Genomic DNA, 20,803 nt, shown 5'->3' on the forward strand with positions numbered 1-20,803 from the left:
CAGACGGCTTGGTTTCAACTCTGTGGCATCACGGGACACGGGGAAGCGTCCAAGATGTCAGGCAAGGGGTGGAAGGGTCAGAGGGGCCAAAGTTAGGATGTGTGATGGGGAGGATGGGCAGAAGGACGAGTTCAGACCACACAGGGCTGCGCGGGCCAGGTTTGGGATTTATCCTGAGAGCCTGGGGGCCCCCAGAGACTTCCACGGACCTGCTGGAGCGCCGGCTCTGTCGCAGCGCAGAGGCCAAAAGGCCCAGGAGAGGCAGGCTGGGGTTGGCGGCTGTGGGGGGCCTGGGCTGAGGCGCAGCCCTGCCTTAGAGGCTCCAGAGGGGGAGTATGGGGCAGGGGTTCCACCTCCCTGAGCCCCTCACGCTCACTCCTACCTGTGCCCAATGGGGAAAGGTGCTCCCAACTCTAAAGCACAACCTGGTATCAATTTTTACTTTTTTTTCCCTGTGTCGGATGTATAAGTAAACACCATTGCTTCCTTAAACATACAGATTTATTATCATCTCAAAAAAGAAAAAAAAAACCCACAGCATTTTATTTATTTTTTAAGAATTAAATTCCAAATCGCTACCTTTCCTTGTGGGTGCTTTGTTTAAATTTGGGAAGAACCACTCCCCAAAGAGATGCGGTAAAATTGGACCCAATTAAAAATGAATAACTTATTTTACCTCATCATAGCACGTCTGGTATTTTTGTAATTCTTCCAAGTTGGACGTGCTGGAAAGCTGCCTATTCGAGGCAAGAGGAACTTGGAAAGCGCCCTTGCTGGCCTCGCTTCAGTCGGAGCCTTCCCACTAGCTACCTCCCGTGGGTTGCTCACTCCCCTCTCTAGGCCTCGGTTTTATTATTTCTGAAACGACGGATGCATTCCTTGATCTTTAAGACTCCTTCTGACTGCAATTTCATGAGGCTTTTCTCCTCGAAGAAATACTGCTCTTGAATCTTAAAATGCTTTAAAAAAGATTTTAAATTTTGCTGGAAAATATTCCTTGGAAAGGATAGAAATCCTATGAGATATTTTTTGAGGTTCGTTTTTCTAAAACCCCCAAAGCACGGTGCACATCTAAAGCGCTACCACTCCTGGGGTGCGCGGCCTCGGGGACAGGCACTCGGACCTCCCGGGTTCAACCAAGCCCCCCGGGGGGCAACAAGGAAAAGGGCCGCTTTGCAGCCGATAGTGTAAACAGGCCTGAGGAAAAGGAACTACAAGCAGCCGATTTCCCTTTTTCTTCCTTTGGAAACTTGTGTCTGTAGGGAAAGGAGCCTCTGCAAGAGCCATGGCCCAGTGGGGAGGAGGAAGTCTCCCGCCTCCCTACCTGCTGGCCTGAGCCCTCTCGGCTGGCGGTGTCTGGGAAGGACGCGGTCCCCTCCCCCGGCCCCTCCCGCGCCTCCATCCCGAGTCCCGCTGCCGTCCTAGCAAGTGATGCTGTCGGAGCAGGCGCGGGCCACGGAGCAGGCAGCGCCCGCGTCCCGCTCGGCCCCGGGCCGACTCCTCGCAGCCGCAGCCGCAACCGCCGTGGGCTGGAGGGTGGGCGGCGGCGCGGCGGCTTCGGCTACCTTCCCCAGCACCCGGGTGTCGGCCCGCGCCGCGCGGTCCTCCTCGGTCCCCGCCTGGGGCTGCGCGGGGCCGCCGGGGCCGCGGGAGGCGGGCCGGGGGCGCGGCGGGGAGACGGCGCGGCGGCGGCGGCGGAGAAGGCCCGCGGCAGGCATCTCCGCGCTCGGACCGCGGCCGGCGTGATGTCCACCAAGGTCAGGAAGTGCAGGGAGCAGGCGAGGGTGACCTTCCCTGCGCCCGAGGAAGAGGAGGAGGAGGAGGAGGAAGGCGAGGACGTGGACGCCGAGGCGCAGCGCCGCCGGCGGAGCTGGAGGGGCGTCAACGGGGGGCTGGAGCCGCGCTCGGCGCCCTCGCCGCGGGACCCGCGCGGCCACCGCCCGCCGCCCTGGTCGCCGGGGCCCGACAAGTGAGTACCGGCCGCAGCCCTGGGGGGAGGCGCCCCCGCCGCCCCGCGACGTGCCTGGGACCCCAGACTCAATCCTGTCTGACTCCGGGACCCCGCCCTGGGTCTGGCCGGCCGAGGAACTGCCTCGCGAGCCGACCCCGCGGACGCCGGGCGTGCTCTCCAGCCCGTGGACAACCGCGCGCGACGGCCCGCGGGCTGGGAACCCCCGGGAGGATGGCCCCGGGGTGCCCGCGGGCACGCGGGGGGTTCAAGGCAAGCAGAGTGCACCCAGCCCCGGGCGCGCGCGTGCCCCGACTCATCCCCGCGTCCCGGCGCGGAGCTGCCCCGGGAACGTGGGCCCCCACGGCCGCTCCAGGCCGTCGGGGCGCAGGGAGGGACCGTGTGCGAGACGGAGTGTGGTGGAGGGTTCGCCGGGTCGCCTGGTGCCCTGACGGCCCATTCACAGGGACGTCTGGGTCCGGAGCCCCAGCGGGTCCCCCGGGAGAGAGCGGCGCGGAAACCGCTTCGCAGGTGACTTGGCTGCTGTCCCTGGTCGGCTCGGGGTCGGCAGCTGTGTCTTTTTTAAGGGAAGGTCGCGGTCGGCGCTCCAAAGTGTCAGAAGGAGCAACTTGGCTTCTTCATTCCCAGATCTGCGAGACCCAGAGGGGAGGAAAAGAGGGTGATTCACTGTACTGGGCGCGGGCTCTCAGGTTCCCTCGTCGCGGACCTTGGGCGAGCCGCGGGCTTCACTGTCTCTTTTGGAAGAGCGCGCTCATCTAAGTCGGCAGCCAGGGTCGGACGGGGCCGCGGCCCTGCCCGCCCGGGCCCCACGCTGCCCACCTGGGCGCGGGGAGGTGGCTCTGCAGCGCCCCCTGCTGCCGCCCGGGACCCACCTAGGTAGCAGGGAAGAGAGGCCGGCGTACAGGGGCCCGGGGAGGGTCTGCTTTAGCGTGAACAACGCACCTCGGTATTAAATCCAGTTATTGCTGAAGATTGGCCCGGAGTGGAAGTGGCCCGGGTTGGAGGGGAGTAAAGGGATCCTTCGGGAAGAAAGCACCGCCAGCTCGCTTCCCTGCCTCCCTAGGGTTTTAAGACATGCTCCAATTTTTTTTCTATTGTCAATTTGGCTTTTAGAATGCTGCTCAATTTCTTGAGTCTGGAACATTTTTTTTCTTTCTCCTTAAATTCACACTAAATTGGACACCGGTACGCTCTTAGCCGAGAAAGTAGGGCAGATCGAGATGCCTCTCCCTCTACCTTTTGGAGTTTGAGGTCAGTTACGCAAAGCACGGGGCAGAGGCCTGGGGGACTGGCCCTCCATCAGCTGATGGAACATCTTCCCAGCCTTGAGCTGAGTTTACGGGACTTAACAAGGAAGTGCTGGAGCGCGTGGATTTCCTGCAGTGGCTGAGAAGACCCGGTCAGCCTGAGGAGCGAGACATTCAGGACGTTTCTTCTGCAAGCAGGGCCTCGAGCTCTCAGTGCTTATTTCAGGCCTGTGACTCGGTAACGCCAGAGGCCAGCTTGCCGTCCCTTGCGGAGATTAGCTCTTTATTCCGCCTCAGTCGAGCGGGCCCAGCTTCACAGCGCAGGGAGCGAGTAAGCAGCCCTGGGAGGGGACCCGAGAAGGACGGCCCTGGGCGCTGAGGCTGGAGCCCCTTGCCCCCTGGAAGACTTCCCTGGGGGACCTGGTGGTCACCTCACCGCTCTGGGATTCAGGGTTTTACTCGGGAATTTTAAACAGACTGACTTAGGAGGAGGGATGTCATCTGTTATACCACTGACAAGACTTAAAACAACTTTGATAGAACGCTCGCTGCAATTAGAGATGCAAACCAAGACTTCCTTTATCCTAATTATTTGCTAGCCTAGGACCAAGTCCTGGGTCATTGGCAAGATTACCTCATTCCTGAAGTTTTTTGGTTGTAACGTATCTGATGAACTCCAAAGAGGCATTTGAAGGCATTCTCATGAATTCCGATTCAAAGATATTTCTTCAGCATTTACGTGTGCAAAGTGCAGGCTAGGTACAGCAAGCCGGGAAGATGAGTACTGCACACAAGGCATCTTGTCTGCACGCAAGGCATTTAAAATCTCATGACGGAGAGGTGGAAATAAAACAGACCATGAACGCATATGCCGTAAGTTTGAGTAGAAATTGGAATGAGCACCATAAACACACACACAAGGACAGCGCTATGAAGTGTCAAGTGCAAAGGAGAGAGCGACAATATAAGGTTGTAGAGGAATTGAGGAAGCCTTTGTGGGCCTTAAGAATGGATAAACCTGGAGACAGAGACAGAGTGGGTAATTAATTCAAGCCCTCTCCCCTCCCCTCTCCCTCCAGACCAGTCATGTCCAGGGATGTGAGTTGAGTTCGGTCAGAACGCAGTGTGTGTAGGGAAGCAGTGAGGTCTAGCGGGATGTGTTGGTTTGGGGCATTAATGTGCAGGAGCTTGTATTCCAGGAGGAGGGAATAGGGAGTCCCTGGTTGTTTCAGAGCAGCAGCAATTTGATGAAAGCCACTCTGAGAGCGCGATGGATTGAAGTAGCAATTGGCAGAATGTGAATAAATAAATTAGGGGCTCTTGTAGCCATCCAGGCTGAGATTAGGGTTTGTAGCAGTGTGGTCCTGGTGGGATGGAAAGAGAGCAGGGGATTAGAAGAGAGAACACACAAATGGAATCTTTGGGAATTTGCAACTAACTGCTCATGAGGGCCTCATACAGAAAGCAGGGTCTGAGATGGCTTGGTGATTTAAAACTCAGAGATGCTTAATGTCATTGTTGAAAAGAAAAGGACAAGAAGGAGGTCTGTTTTTTTTCACCTCATTCTGATAGAGACGTCAAACAGAAAGATGGAAATGCAAATGCTCAGAGAATTTGGAAGTCTGCTATCTGATGGGAATTGTTACCGAATCCTGTGAGCCCAAGGAATGTGGTGGGAGAAACAAAGGGAGCTGGGGCTCCCTTATCTAAGGGAGAACATTTTGTTAGAGGGCAGAGGGAGGGAGGGAGAGAGGGAAGTCCAGGGCGCAGGGAAGGAGGGAGGCGCAAGCGGCCATGAGGCCAGGCTGCCCAGAGGGAGGGGTTTCCAAACAGGGGAGGAATTGACCCACAGTTGTCAGATAATCGATTAATCATGAGAGGAACTTGGGCGCCTACTTGTAGCCAGAAGCATCGATCCTTAGAGTAACATCCGTGCAAAAAACCCTGTAGATCTCCGTGCACCGTTATCTTCCGCCGAGAAAGGCTTCTAGAAAAGAGGATTCCGTTTTTTCTTCGGAGGAAGTGCTTCCGCAGTAAAAGCGCAGATTCGTGTTTACGTGATACGGCGTGCCAAACGCAGATTCGTGTTTACGTGATACATCATTTGGCCAAGGAGGACATTGGTACACAGAGGAGGGGAGTCATTTTCTAAAGGTGACTCAACAGACCGGTCGCAGAGCTTCTGTAGTCACCGGAGCGTCATTAACGGTAGTCGCCGCGCTGCCCATCCGCGCTCCCAACTCCCCGCCGCGCCTGACTCCGCTGGGTCTCCTCTGACCAGCCCCCCATTTCCCACACCCCGAGCCACCGGTCTGCTCTCTGCTTCCAGCCACTTGATGTTGTTAGATTCCACACGCAAGTGAGATTGTGCACTGGTTTTCTTTCTGTGTCTGGCTTATTTCACTTTGCATAATGTCTTCCAGGTTCATCCATGTTGTCAAAAATGGCAGGGTCTCCTTTGTTGAGCTGAATAATATTCCACTGTGCTATACATGTGTGTACACATTATCACAGTTTCTTTGTCCATGTAACGTTCTGGATCACCGCTGAGTCAAGTGGCGTAGGATGATAGCATTTCTTTTTTCATTGCTTGTTGTCTTGGAGTCCATACTCATCTTATCTCTTCTTGCCTGCTTCTCTAGGTAAATCTCCAGTCCCTGTGAGTGTTTTCCTGAAAACATCCCTTCTAAAACCCTCTGACTTCTTTTTCAGTGTGATTTTCAATTTTATTTTTCTTCAGAAAGCTTTTAGAGGGAAAAAAAAAAGAGTTGTCTCTTTATCAGGGCTGTTCTGAAATTTCAGCGTGGCGTGCCTTGGTACCGCTCGCTCTTCATTGCGTGGACTGGGCACTTGATGGATCCTTTCACTAACTGGGGGTCCCACCCCGTGGTTCTGGGAAGTTTTCGTGGGTCATTTCTTTTATTACTTGCTACCTGCTAGGCCCCGTCTCCTCTCTTTCTGGAATCCCTATTATTTGGATATTGGGCCTCCTGGACTGAACGCTGGCTTTCTGTCTCTTCTCTCCTGTTTTCCAGGGCTGGCCTTTCCCGTTCTTTCTGAAGTGTTTCCTGGACTCGGTCTCCCAATCTTCCACTGATTTTTTTTTTTTTCCATTTTAGCTGTTATATTTGTGCTCTCTGAGAGCTCTTTCTTGTCTTATGACTCTTCCTTTTTATGGCATTCTTTCTGATTTCAAAAATTCAGTATTTTTAAAAATATTCCTCAGGGGAGGAGGGAGCAGGAGAGAATAAACCCAGCGCTGTTAGTCCGGAACTGGGCAGGGGTCCCCCGGCTTGGCTGCTGCCCCTCGGGCCTGGCACCCCCTGTCTGGAGCATCTCTCCGTATTTCTCCAGCTATTTTACATCCTGGCTTTCTTATAGGGGCGAGGGTTGTCATGTGGTCATATCAGCGAGGGGGTCAGAGATCTGGGGGAAGGGTTTACTACCTACTCCTTACACAGTCTTTGAGCCAGTTCCCCTGTTTTTGGCTCCTGTCTCCTCTCTGCTTTCTGAAATTCCTTTGGCCTTCAATTTCTGGGCCTTTTCTGAGGCTGAGCGGGGACATCAGCCTCTTGTTACAGGCACTGTGGCTGGGCCTTCTTTCCCCTGCTCAGCCTCACTCCCCCGCCTCCGCGCCGGCCCCTCCTGTCCATCCTCACGTGCTGTGGGCGGGGTCACGGGCGTCTCGGATTCAGGAAGATGGAGTCTATGTTGCTGTTCTTTGTTCTCCTTGCTGAGGGGGGTCATTTTGGAGAGGAGATGGGGTAAGAAAGGACTTTATTCCGTCACCTTGAAACCCCGCATCCCTATTATTTGTCTCCGGCATTCACTTAGGGCCTCATGACGACGGTGTTAGTCACAGAAGGGTCGCAGAGGGGAGGATGTTCTGAATCGTAAGTGCTGTTATTAGGCGAATGGAGTAGAGAGTAACCCGTACGGCGTGAACTGAGGGTCGTCCGACGTCCCCACCTAAGCTCATCCGTGCCCCGCCTGAAGATGGCTGGCCCCCTTCGGGAGCACGCTCAAGCGACAGCGGTGGCCGCGGAGCAGCCCTCCTTTCCAACGCGCCTTCAGCACTGCCCAGCGTCGGCCGCTGAGCGGCGGGCAGCGTGGACGTGCAGGAGTCGGGGCCAGGGAGGGGGTCGGGAGTTGTGAGCCGTGGGGTGGGCAGCCTCCCACTCGTGCGTGAGGGGCTCAGCGGTGACTGTACGGGAATAATTAGGACTTGGTAGCGTTTTGTCCTTACTGTAGCATCTAGGTCAGGGATTCTGTCGACAATTATCTGGTCCCAAAGAATCCCCCGTTTTTCCTTTGTACTACTCAAATGATAGGTGGCGATAGGGATTTGGTTTTAGACCTTTTTAAACGAGATTTAAATGTCCACAAGTGTGTGACCTGTTAAGGAAAGAGACGACAGCGATAGTATTCTTCTGCCTTTCTAAACACGTTCTGTCAAGTAGGCCTGATTCTCTGCTGGAGGTGAATTCTCTGTTGAAAAGCAGGTCGCAGGGTGAGGAGACGCGAGTGCTCATCTTCAGACCGCAGACCTGTGACCTTGGATAACAAATGAAGCTGAGAGAACACCAGGCCCCTTTGCTTCTAATAACAGTAGTGGTATATACGTAGTGGTATATACAATATAATATAATATAAATTAGTATCAATTATTTATATAGAGAGACACTAATATATTTAAACAGCCAAATATGAGCTTCTTCGGGGTACGAAGAAGTTTTTATTTTATTGTTGAAGTTTCATCAGCCATGTGAAAGCCAGACACACAGAGCACAGAGCCAGCCTCTTCTCTTAAGGATGCACCGTATCATCAAGGAAGCGGGCGGGAAAGCAGACGAAGGCAGAGCGTGCCCTCGCAGGCTTCATGGAGTCGCTTGCCAAGTGCCCTTCCTGAAAGCAGAAACATCTGAGTTCTGGAAGGCATCTGCTCCGCTTCTTTCTTGGGCACCTACATTGAAGAGACACTATCTAGACACCATGCCGGCAACGGTAGGGGTCCTGCCCCCTGCTCCTGGGGGACTTTCAGAAGGAACACTGTGAAATGGCTTTTTGCCTCTCTGGTCCCAGCTGCCGGGGGCGGGGTGGGGGGGCCGCACAGCTTCCGTCTGCCGGCAACAGGGAGGGCGGTGGAGAGGGGGCCGGAGCCCTCCTCCTGGGACACGCAGATCCCCTGGGCCTGGCGCCGCAGGTGCCTGCCGGCGCACGTGTGCCTCCTGGGTGTGTCTGGGCCGGCACGGAGAGCTCCGGGCGCAGCGCCGATGGCCAGAGCCTCTCAGACGTTCCTGGCTGCGGGGACCCAGCTGTCTCTCTAGACCTGGAAGCGCTGGCATCTCGACGTTTTATGTTTTTGTGGGATGTCTTTAGGGATGGAAGTGGGGCCTCCCTGCTTCTTGACTGGAGTGCTGTGCCTTGCCAGCGGTGTTGCTCCTGTGACATTGTGGCACGTCACCAGTCGTGGTGTCGAGATGCAGCCCCAGAGCGGGAGCTGTGGGACAGGGCCCTGAGCGAGCCCTGCGTCCGGCCCACCAGACTCTGGTCATGCTGGTGGGGCCCCCACCTCGAGCCTTGCATGATGCGCACTTAGGGGCTCCCCGCCCCCCCCCCCCATGTTAAAGGCTGATCCCAACGTGCGTGTTGACATGACCGAGGCCCTTCGTCAGCTGCCCTTTCCTCCTTCCAAGCACACTCACGTGTAAGGTGCCCGCTAGAGGCAGGTGTCCCCAGAGGGGGCTGCATTGCTGACAGGTGCCTGCTTGCCGGGGGGACAGCGCGGTGTGTCTATTTTTGACTTCTCTTCTAGGATTTTCACATCCTTTGTCAGTGCCTGCTGCTGCCCACGGTCATTACCACTTCCAATTAGCACCTGCCCAACACGGTTCCTGGCACGGTGGTTGCTCCCTGACACTGGGTCCCCTCCTCTGTGCTTTCCTCGCCACTTGTCTTCTGCAGCTCCTTCTGCTCTTCGCACCCTTCACACAATGACAGACTGGGTCCTCGCCGGCAGGCGGGCACGCTCACTCTCCTCCGTGCGGCGACCGGGTTAGTCCAAATCACTCGGGTGTGATTCTCATTGCTTTGGCTCACGTGGGTGCTGGTGTCGCTTGGCCCGCGCCCTTGCTAGATGGATGGAGTAGTCGGTTAATTCTTCACCTTTCAACAAAGGATTCCAAGTGACTTCTTTGATAATGTCAGTTGTTGCAGAGAGCCAAAGAGCTGGCGATTTGGGCCACAGAGCCATAGAAACTGTTCTCGGTAGAACCATGACATTCCAACACATAAACTAAACATACAATTTAATACAGTTACCCTGATTTGCAAACTGTTGCTCATTTTTCTTGCTCCTGGGCGCGGCGTGGTAAGGTAGAGAGCACCTGGCACAGGACCTCTGCGTCTCCTCTCCCGGCTCTCGCCTGTCAGTGACCGCGAGGCGGTTACCGTTCTAACCAGGTCTCTTCATCTGGGGAGCTGGTGTCAGATCACAGTATTTTTGAACATCTACTGCCCTGTAATAGGCCCTGTCAAGGTGACATAAGTATAAAACAAAATGGGAAGCATTTATCTTCAGTTGACCTGAGGGGACATGAGTTTCCAAGGAGACAATAAACAAGGAGATGAAATAAAGTTAAGTGCGCAGGTTCAGGGCAGACGAGCAACGTGACAAAGCGCAGGCTGGAGGGGTCGGGGGGGTTTCAGAAAGGCTCAGAAGACTCAGCCTTCCAGAATGAACAGCATCTCGCAGGCATTCTCGTGATGGCCTGTGAAACGTGACCCCCACTGACAGACGCGTAACGCAGGCTGGACGGTGGAAGGTAGGAAGGATCGGAGCCGGCGAAGGGCAGAAACAGGAGTGTGCCCCCAGACGGAAAGAAAAGGAGCACCCAGAGGCGGTGGAGGTCCCGAAACTAGACAACGTGCACGAGCAGCCTGTGGCGCTCTTGTCATTCACCTGTAACAGACTTTCTCCTGAGCCACCCGCCTACTCATTGGCAGAGACAAAAATGAACCCAATGTCCAATCGGTAGTTTAAATTAGTTTTTAAAATTTTGTTTTGTGTTTTCCTTGCTCAACAGACACTTGTTCTCATTCAACAAGTGAATTAAGCAACCGATACATTAAACAAAAGGCTTGCCCTGCATATACCAAGGGACTTGGTCAGCGAGGGCAGGGCCTCTGTGCCTTTAGCCCGTGTCTAAGGGACCTTTGCTTGCTGATTTCTACCACCCCCGCCCCCAATCTCCACAAGGGGTTGGAGTCTCTTTCTGGTCCGCGTGTCCACCCTGGTTCGGGGCTCTCCGGAGAGTTGCTATGAGGCCGATTTCACTGATCTCAGTTTGACATTGTAAAGTTCATTTTCTTTTTAAAGAAATTCTCTCTCACATGGATAAAGTCATTCAGACTCTCGGAAAGCCAGCCCTTCCTCTGCTCTCCTCTGCAGCATCTGGGCTTGGGGGTGGGGAGCCTCTGTGTTCCCTGGAGGGGAAATATGTACTTGGAGTCCTCTGACTCTTCTGGTCTCTGGGTGATGTTTGCTGTCTATTCGGTGCTGCCTGTCAGCGGAAGTGGCTTGATCTTGGCCGACCTGCCTTTGCTGGAACCCAGCTGTGCTCCCTGGAGCCCTGGTTTCGGCTCAGCTCCCACGGGCGGCAGAGCGACGCGCCTGCAGCAAGTAGCCTGGGTCCCGCTCACAGCCCCGGGGGCATCCCAGCCTAGGTGCAGGCTCCCAGGCCCTCATTGAGGGGCCCCCACTACATGGAGCCGCGGGTGGCCCGAGAGAGCCCTCACTGTCCTGCTCCTTGACCAAGCAGGGCGGTCGCAGGCATCCAAATAAAATAAGCAGAGCAGGACCCTGCCCTCCACAGTTCCTCAGCCCGGCGGATCCACACGCTGACTCCTGCCTCCCTCTTGCCCAGCCCTCTTTCTCCTCAGGGACAGGGAGCGCCGGGCTGTGCGACCTGCATGGGAGAGCGTTCTCATCTGCGCGATGAGGGACCAGGCTCCGGCACCAGGCTCCTTAAACAGAAGAAGGGAATGGAGCAACTCCTTCAAGACCATTTCCCTCTTCCCAAATTCTGTTTGCAAAACCCCATTTTTCTTGCGAGAAGCTGCAGATTACCTTGATCTCGCTCTTTGCACTTGCCCTCTAAAATCTGTCTTCTCCACCGCCCCTGAACACACCCACCCACCACCCAACTCTATAGGTCACCCTGCACCCCTGGGCAGGGGCCCTGAGTCAGCCGGGGCAAAGACCTCGTACTGGAAAGGCACAGGAGAGAAGCACCTCACTCATTTCCCAACAAATACCCTCACCGTACAGGCATGCCCTTGACAGCACAGAACTAAGCTGAGTGATATGTTTGCAGGGCCGCAAACAGCAAGGAAAGGTGGGCGGGGCACGGGGTTCGGGGCAGGCTGCCAGTGCCCCTGGAAGTCAGCCAAGGGGTCCCAGCTTTTGTTTTTTGCTTTGGAGAGACGAGTGGCAGTGTGAGCAGAGTTTAAGCAGAGCGAGGTGCAGGGGGCAACTGCGGGGTCCGCAGAGGAAAAGCAGGGCAGCGCGAAGCAGCGGGAAGAGGCAGAGTCGGCGTCTTACTAAGTATTGTCACCTTGGGGCCTCTATGAGCTCGGTGTTCTCGTGTAGGAAATGAGGAGCTCAGAGTGCAGAGACTAACAGGATCGACCTGTTAGCTGCACGGGACCTTGAAACCGCTACGCCTGCCTGAGCCGCCGACCTGCTGGGTGCTGGCTTCAGGGAGAAGGGGCACTTTGGAGGGACCAGGGGACAGAGTTGCACCTGTGGGACCTGAGGTCAAGTGAGCGCACAGGTCCCGGGAAGAGATTGGGGAGCTCAACGGAACAGGGGCCTGGTGAGCATGCCCTCGCTGCGGGGCACTGAGTGCCGACAGGCGAGGCGCCACCTCCCGCGCGGGGGCCGCCGGGGCGGCTTGTGTGAGGACACGCTTCCTGTGTGAACACGCTTTCCAAACGGGAATGTGGAAAACCCTAAGACAGGTTTAAACACAGAGAATAGAGGATCATTGACTTAAAGTCTATGCGAAAAGTCATCTAGGAGGGGGAAGCCTGTGTCCGAAGTTGGGGACAGGACTGTGAAGGTAACTGAGCACGTTTAGAGCTAAACTAAGTTCCTGGATACCACCGGCCCAAAAAAGAAAAAAAAAGACAAGAAGAAATGAAAAGGCCAGGGGTGCACAGTGTCTGTTACTGGATGAAAGGAAGCAAAGGGGTCTGGAGAGGAGGGTGCGATGCCTTGCGTCTCTGCCAGGGTCACGGGGAGGCGTGCGGGTTTGGAAAGGGTTTCTGGTGCGGTTCCTTCTGAAAGCCTTTGTCTGCGGCCCCAGGAGCTCATGTCCGCAGGGCAGGCGGCAGCCCCACGGGTTCGGGTCCGGCAGCCCCGGCGCAGGGGTGCACCTGAGGGGCGCTGCAGGCCGCGGGCGCAGGTGCCGCGGCCTCCAGCAGGGTCCGCCGCCCGCAGGCAGCGCTTCTCCCTAATCGTCTGCCGTTGTTCTTTCTGTTGCTGCTGGCCAGGTCCATGGACGGAAGCCCATCCCTGAGGCGCAAGACGGTGATGCGGGAGAAGGGCCGGCGCCAGGCCGTGCGCGGCCCGGCCTTCATGTTCAATGACCGCAGCACCAGCCTGACGGCCGAGGAGGAGCGCTTCCTGGACGCAGCCGAGTACGGCAACATCCCCGTGGTGCGCAAGATGCTGGAGGAATCGCAGACGCTCAACGTCAACTGCGTGGACTACATGGGCCAGAACGCCCTGCAGCTGGCCGTGGGCAACGAGCACCTGGAGGTGACGGAGCTGCTGCTCAAGAAGGAGAACCTGGCGCGCATCGGGGACGCGCTGCTGCTGGCCATCAGCAAGGGCTACGTGCGCATCGTGGAGGCCATCCTCAACCACCCGGGCTTCGCGGCCAGCGGGCGCCTGACGCTCAGCCCCTGCGAGCAGGAGCTGCAGGACGACGACTTCTACGCCTACGACGAGGACGGCACGCGCTTCTCGCCCGACATCACGCCCATCATCCTGGCGGCGCACTGCCACAAGTACGAGGTGGTGCACATGCTGCTGCTGCGCGGCGCGCGCATCGAGCGGCCGCACGACTACTTCTGCAAGTGCACGGACTGCGCCGAGAAGCAGCGGCACGACTCCTTCAGCCACTCGCGCTCCAGAATCAACGCCTACAGGGGCCTGGCCAGCCCGGCCTACCTGTCCCTGTCCAGCGAGGACCCTGTGCTCACCGCCCTGGAGCTCAGCAACGAGCTGGCCAAGCTGGCCAACATCGAGAAGGAGTTCAAGGTAAGCCCCGCGCTGGCCCTGCCCTGCTTCCCAACCAGCGTCGCCCCCCTGGTTTTTAAACCACCGCAGGGGAGTGGGGAGCCCCTGAGGAAGGAGGCGGCGATGTCCCCGGCTCAGCGTGGTGCTGGGGAAGATTCGCTTTGGGGATGGGACATGCTGGATCCCAGAGCTGTAATCCTGGGGCTGCCCTGTGTTCTGGGTGAGCGTTGAGTAGAACAGGAGGCTTCTCCCCTTTTGTCTAAAGCAGACACTGGGGTGACCGTCTCCCTTCCGAATCTTTCTGTGGTTAGCTGTACCGTGGGACCCAACCTGCGAGTAGTATTAGTCCGCGGCTTACTGGCCCAAGCACTCCTATATCCCTTCAGATTGAAAGTCAGAAGACTAGTAGAGAATGCTCCGAACGTCATTTCATGAACAGGACAAAAATGCCTCTCCCTGAAATCCACAGTCGAATATTCAGCCTGGCCACTGTAGACCCACAGACGTCAGACCCGCCCAGAGATACAGGGACAGAGGCGTGTTTTTGCTTTGGTGGATTTTTAAAACATGAGTGAATTTTATTTCCTGGACATCACCGCCAGGCAAGCAGTATCATTCATTAAAATAGAATTATACATTAATGTAGAACTTTTAAAACTCGACTGCTACGCCCCTCTCTGCATTTTGGATGGTTCTCCCAATATTCGTCCGGAGAAAAGGAGATGGGGATGGCTGTGGAGAGGGTCCGCCGGCCCGGCGTTCCGCGGGGTCTTGTCTCCCCCGGGCCCCCTAAGACGGTGACTGTAAACCTCACTGCCTTGAATCATGTTCTGGATGCAGAGGTGGCCTTCTTTTTAGGTCAGCGTTGTGATGACAGGTCGCAGAGTGATTCTTTTGTCTTTCAGATCTTAACACAGCTTTTCATACTTACGTGAGGTTTACACAAATGCAACGAGCAGTATTATTCAGGCTAACGGGTTGCAAGAAGGTGGTGGGGAAGGTTTGTGGGTTTCGTCCCTCTTCCATACACACCAAATTCCTAGATATCGACCCACCCTCCTCTTGTCCACGTAGAGCTCTGGCTGTACGATAATCTTATTTGTTATCCCATTAAACATTTTTTCCTGACATAAAAACTACACATATTTATTATAAAAAATTTTGAAATATGTGGGAAAATACAAAGAATAAAATAAATATTATATCTACTCCCTTTGAAGAGATTCATTATGGGATATTTGAAAGACTTATTTCCTTGGACCCACAATGGAGAACAAATCAAAATCCTCAAATTAGAGAGGAGAGAAAAACATTCAGATAAAGTAGTTTCAATGTTACTTCTTTATTTTCGCATAATAATAAAAATATAATTCTAAATTTATTTGCCACTTTCAAATATTATTCTAACCTTTTCATGCATTTTGCTTGATATATATTGAAAAGCAAAGAAAGAGATTCTACAAAAGGAAATATTTTCTAAGACTACATTTTGATACTTAAGAAAGGCAGTTAAGTTTGCAATTCTGCTCAGAGGGGGCATCTCAACAAAGCCAGGGCTAAGACTTCTGTCATTCATAGTTTTCCCCTGAAACTGGCCAAATCTATACTGACAGTTCTCAGAATCCCCTTTACTCCAACGGAAACAGTCACCTCTGATAACTTTTCAAAGGTGGGAAAATATTACAAGTAAAGAGGTGGAAAAAAAAAGAAAAGGGAGAAAACACAATTGGGTTTAAGAGGGCAGGCATCAAAGCTCCCAGATATCGAAGGATACGCGAAAATCACCTGGTCTCACCAGGTACCTGAATTACGTGGGCAGCAATTGGGCAGCGGAGCCTGCTCTGAGTCCAGCTGCGGTCAGTTCTGAGAAGCCAGTCTCCAGGGACCGCAGGCCCCGCCCCGGACCGGGTGTTCCTTTTCGTCCCCATTCTCACCCGTCCTGCCCTCCCCCCACCTCTTTGCCCCCTTGTCCCACACCCCTGCCCCTCTGTCAGGGCTTTAGGCGGGCGGAGAAGACGGCTGTCACAGCCCGACCCAGGCCTCCACGTGCCGGCGGCCGTGGCAGTGCTGCTCGCTGTGCGGACAGGCCGCTGACCTCTGCGCCCTGCTTCGTGCAGCTCTCTCTGACCGGCTTCGAAAGGGAATCGTAGACAGCGTGTTCCCCAGTGAAAAAGAGGCGACTGTCCCCTTTGCAGACCGCTCTCCACCTCACCTTCGGAGAAGGTGCCGGCTGCCTGGCTGTTTCCAAAACTCCTGGAAGAGCGCAGGAGTCCTGGTGCTGAAAATACATGAAGGTCATTGCCCCAAGAGGCCGGATGTTCTCAGATACAGATTTAGACAAATTGGCAGAGGGCAGCGTGGTGACAGGTTATTAAGGAGACACTGGGGGTGTGCACGTGCTCCTCTGAGAAACAGGACACTGGGCGGGATGGGCCCGGGGCCTAATCCTCCGCCTCTCAGAGGCGAGCAAGCTGGTCCTTTATTAAGCCGTGAGACCGCAAAGTGAGATTTCCTAGTTCCAAGCCGCTGATGCACTTTTTCACAAAAAGGGGAACAAAGCTATTTGCCTTTCCTGTGCCTCCATTTTCCTCTCTTTAAAGTAGAAAAGCAGTTTCAACTATTATTGCAGTAGGGCTATAAGGAAGAGAGAAAAATGAATATAATCCTAAAGCAAGGCAGCATTTTATAGCAGGAAAATAGTCTAGGAGTCATTTGGCTAAACAGGCCTCTCACTTTACAAACAGGAGAACAAAGGCTGTAGCCTCAGTCCCATCTGCCAGGCCTAGATCTGGGAGTCCAGGGTCCCAGTCCTAAACATTCCATGTCGCACGCTGTACCTGGGAATACCGAAGCCTTCTGTGGGACTTGACATGTGCTAAGCACGCCCTAAGCATTTAATCCTCGCCGTAGCCACGTGAGGCAGGCTAGTTCTCATCCGAGAGGCTGGGTAGCATCCACAGGACCACACGGCTCATGAGTGGCCCACGCAGCATTTGAGCTCAGGGAGTCTGGCTTCCAATGGACGCTGTAAGCACTACGCTGTCTCTGTTGTTAGGGGAAGTATCGGACAGGACCCAGCCTGCTTCCAGTAGAATTTCCATTTTCCTCTTAAGGATTAAAAGGGATTAGGAAAGAGTATGAAGAGGAATTAGAGTGATGAGGAAACCACACCCGGTGATGTCTGCGTGCTGCCAGCCGTAGACCGAGCTGTGGGGGGGACGGAGCGCCACGGTCCCTCCTCTCCCTTGTGCAGCGGCTGGGGCGCCAGGCACCTGCTCAAAAGGGGGCGGCAGTTCTGTCCGATAACTTTGTGACAGGCCCTGGTGACAGACAAGTGAAGGCAATTGAGCAAAACCAAATTAAGAGAAAATTATCAGCAAACGCAGAGCAGACGAGCAGCCTGAGTGGCGAAGTAACGCGAGGCAGGGCCTCCTGGTAGAACTAGCGGCCGCCTCCCGGCCTGTGCGGCCCGTAGGCAGTCCCTTTGCACCCGAGGAGGGGCTGTCTGTAGCCCTCCGTCTCCCCGGGGGCCCTGCCCGTGCTGACAACATGCTACTACCCCACGACCACGACAAAAGTTGCCTGTTGTCTCCAGCTCTGAGTAGCACTGCACTGGGGTGGCGGGCTTGTTCCTGCAGGAAATGTTTAAACTGTTAGGAAAACGAAGTGGTGTCCTTGCAACCTGTAGGACAGATCTTTCTGTGGATGGGGGGGGGGGGGCGGGGGAGAGCCCCCCCACAGCTTTCTTTAAGGCTGGACGATTTACAGAGTATAATTTTAAGAGATCATGAGTCCTTATTTGGGTACTACTGCATTCTTTGGGTTTTCTTCAAGCATAGAAAATGGTCTTTTCCATTTTCTATACAGTGGCCATCCTGGGTTGGACCAAACCTTACAGAACAGCCCGAACGGACGACGAACATAAGGAAATTTCATCTTAAAAAAATGTATTAAAAGGGGAACTTTTGATGGAGACAGAGATGGATTTAATACTTCTTCTGGACGCTATAATAAAATATTTCATTAACCTTTCAGGCATGGAAGGCAGATGGATATGTAACTGACCCTCTGCATAGAAAACAGAGAGTGAGCATTTTATTAATTTTATCAGTTGCCTGGTCCCAGCTTGAATGGAAACCAAAGACTGAAGTTTTTATTCATTTTATGTGTTCCCTTATGAGGGGAAAAGGATTAACTGTAACTGTTCTTTATCTGAATTTCTGATGTCTGTGATGGAAAGTATTCTAGTCTGTGTAGCCTTTAAACAGTGCCTCCTCTTCTTGTTTATTTTAGTTGGTGATGTGATTTTTGCTCATCACATCACATAAATTAATTATTCAAGGGACAAAATTGGAATTCTTCATGCCTTTTTTAAAAGTATCATTTAAAATATGAATTTTGGATGCCCAGGATTTGGAAATGCTGCTGTGCAAAGTGTTATTTAGTTATTAGACACACACGGTGTCTCAGAACATGTTGAAATGAGGAATTCTCTTTTCCCCGAGTATACGAAATTACATTATCACCTGGTTAACTCTCTTAATGAGCTGGGATTTTAGTGAAAGCCATAGAAGTGGAGCTGTGGTCTCCGGAAGGAAGACCCTTGCCTGGGACAGTCATTGACCCGGTGACAGGACCCGAAGGGGAGAACTAGAGCTCCGCCCAGAAGGTGACAGGGTGACAGGCAAGGCTGCCGGGCGGCTTCCTCATGCCGGTCTGTGCACTGCGCGCAGGTGCCTAAGACGCAAAAGGTGAGCAGGTCGTTTTTGGCGAGGTACTAGTTCCAGTGGCCTAGACGTTTTCTCTCAAGTATGGATACACAGCAGCCGTTGGGAATTCGATGGCATATAATCAGACACTTCCTTCAGGTTCTGCAGGGCAGGAAAATGTGCCCTGTGGACAAATGAGGAAAAATACCCACTCTCTCTGCTGGTGCTTGTCCAGCTCTTTACAGTCCCTACCCGCCAGTCATTCCCGGACGTCAGGCCTGGGGCCTGACAGTTGCCCTCTGACGCACGGCCGGACGCTGTTGATGCTGCAGGTGTGCGGGCCGCACTTGGAGAAGCAAAGTCTCCATCAGGGCAGGGGATCGTGAACCGGACACGTCTTCTCACATATGGCCAATCTTCTAGGTCACATCGCCACTTTAGAAAAGTCATCATTTAAATTTTTTTCATTGTACACCAACTGTAATTTAAAAAAAATTTTTAAATGAATAAAATAACGGATAAAAAACTTTTTTCATTATACAAATGGTTTTGTTTGGGCTTTAAGAAAACTATTGTTTATCTGCACAAAAGAGATACAACTCCCTTTGATCCTTTGGTCTTGCAGCTTTAGCATTTATCCAAAATCGCTGAGTACAGACAGCAACCTGCGTGCACAGCATTTCCTGAGCTGTCTCACACGGTGGGCAGGTTACAAGAGGTCCTGGCTCAGAGGCAGGGGATCAAATCCAGCCACATCTAACTCAGCAAGCCTCATACCCACATAGGGACCGCAGCTTTCTACCCAGAGGAAGGGACATCTTTTCTAATGCACAAAAAAAAAAACAACAACAACAACAACAACAAAAAAAGACCCTAAGCACATTCCATGGAATTAAAGCTGATTCTTCGTATTAAACTCCAAACCTCTCATTCTTAGAATGACTATCGGAAGCTGTCCATGCAATGCAAAGACTTCGTGGTGGGTGTACTGGATCTTTGCCGGGACTCAGAAGAGGTGGAGGCCATCCTGAACGGAGACCTGGACTCGGCGGAGCCCGCGGAGGTGCACAGGCACAAGGCGTCGCTGAGCCGCGTCAAACTTGCCATTAAGTACGAGGTCAAAAAGGTGAGTGGCCCACTTTCATTCCGTGCCAGGTCAGAATAGACACAGGACCTCCACCGTGCCGTAATCCCAGGACATTTATATTCGATAAGGGTAGATGTTATTGGGAAAAGGATACTTTCTTCTCCCTGAAAGAGAGTAAGGGAAGTGCCATGGTAACGCAAATACCGAGTTTCTGATCCTTTCCACTTGCTATTGGCTGTGAGACCTTGGGTAAACCATAAGGCTTATTTAAATTTCTGGGGTTTTCTATAAAAGGAGGATAAAGTGTTTCCTATCTATCTCGCAGTTTTGGTGGGGTTTCAGTGGATTAAGGTATGACAGAGTAGGCTGTAAATTGCTTGTTACAATGCAAGCAACAGGCGAGTGAACTGTGAAGACCCTCAGCAGCACTGAAGTGAAATGACGTTTCATGGCCCCGCCAGTTACAAGGTGACGGAGTCGGCCCCACGGACCCCGCTCAGAGCATCCTGGTGGCAGAGGGTTTGCCATCTCGGAGAAAAGAAGATAATTTCGAGTAAGATCGATGCTAACGCACTTGTAGAAATCTGTCTGGACATTTACTCACAGGTCTTGCGCTACACGTCTCTTCTCGTGCATTCCTGAGAGGGAGGATTGGTCTCCGTTGTCACGGGTCCTCGGTCGTGGCTCTGAAAGTGCCGCGTTAGCAGAGACAGCCCATCTAAGGGTGCGTGTGTGTTAACCGAGCTGCCACGCAGAGCCGGAGGCCTCCCGCGTGCTCATTTAAGATAAATTGCGATGTAGATTATAACGTATGAGGTGTCATTAATAATAAACTTGCTGTCAGTCAGCTCTCAGGCACCGACGACAAAAAGAATATATTTGGAATTGAAAGGAGATGGGAGACTTTGATGGTGTTTCTGGTTAGTTTGTCTTATGCTGTATGATGAATAGTAAAGTTTTGATCGAGAATGTTCATTTGATAAATGTATATAAGAACTCTATCCTGGAATGCCCAAAAAAGCCCCAAGTTGCCTTTTTTTCTCTTAGAGGCTACCTCTAACACTCGCCCAGCACACCCCCGTTTCCACTCCAGCGACGAGGGAAAACACGCCATCCGTCCTTTCACCATTTTTTCCCACCACCTCCTTTCTAGTCCCCAAGAAAAATCTCCTCTTGGATGATAAGGATGCCTGAGCCTGTCCCCGCAACGGTGGCCCTGAGGTAGCCAATGGCTGTAGGAAAGGCATTTCAAAATAACTTCACAGGTTGTAGAATATTTCCCCTCCTAACAAAATTGGCTCATATTTATTCAAACCAGCCCATCATTTCACCAAGGAACCCAGTTTTATGTCATGCCGGGCTGTGAGGTCCCGTGAGAGACGCAGGCAGCCTCTCCTGCCACTGCCCAGATCCGTCCCAGACCTGGGTCCGGGTCCGCCGACCTCTCTCCGCGCTCCAGGGTCTGGGCTCCCGGAGCGCCGGTCC

The 20,803-nt window shown here is 53.5% G+C and overlaps 1 protein-coding gene across 3 annotated transcripts in view; it reads left to right on the forward strand.

The window, feature by feature from the left end:
* Positions 1–1,745: 1,745 nt before the first annotated feature.
* Positions 1,746–20,803, forward strand: part of TRPC3 (transient receptor potential cation channel subfamily C member 3) — a 47,712-nt gene continuing 28,654 nt past the window's right edge. For all 3 annotated transcript variants that reach the window (XM_054563504.1, XM_054563505.1, XM_054563510.1), the window contains exons 1-3: positions 1,746–1,969; positions 12,772–13,543; positions 19,169–19,357. In XM_054563504.1, the coding sequence (XP_054419479.1) occupies positions 1,746–1,969; positions 12,772–13,543; positions 19,169–19,357 (1,185 nt within the window). The remainder of the gene's footprint in view (positions 1,970–12,771; positions 13,544–19,168; positions 19,358–20,803) is intronic.

This window comes from Pteronotus mesoamericanus, unplaced genomic scaffold, assembly GCF_021234165.1.
Source record: "Pteronotus mesoamericanus isolate MK-2021 breed Mesoamerican mustached bat unplaced genomic scaffold, CSHL_Meso_final contig_163, whole genome shotgun sequence".
Lineage (NCBI taxonomy): Eukaryota > Metazoa > Chordata > Mammalia > Chiroptera > Mormoopidae > Pteronotus > Pteronotus mesoamericanus.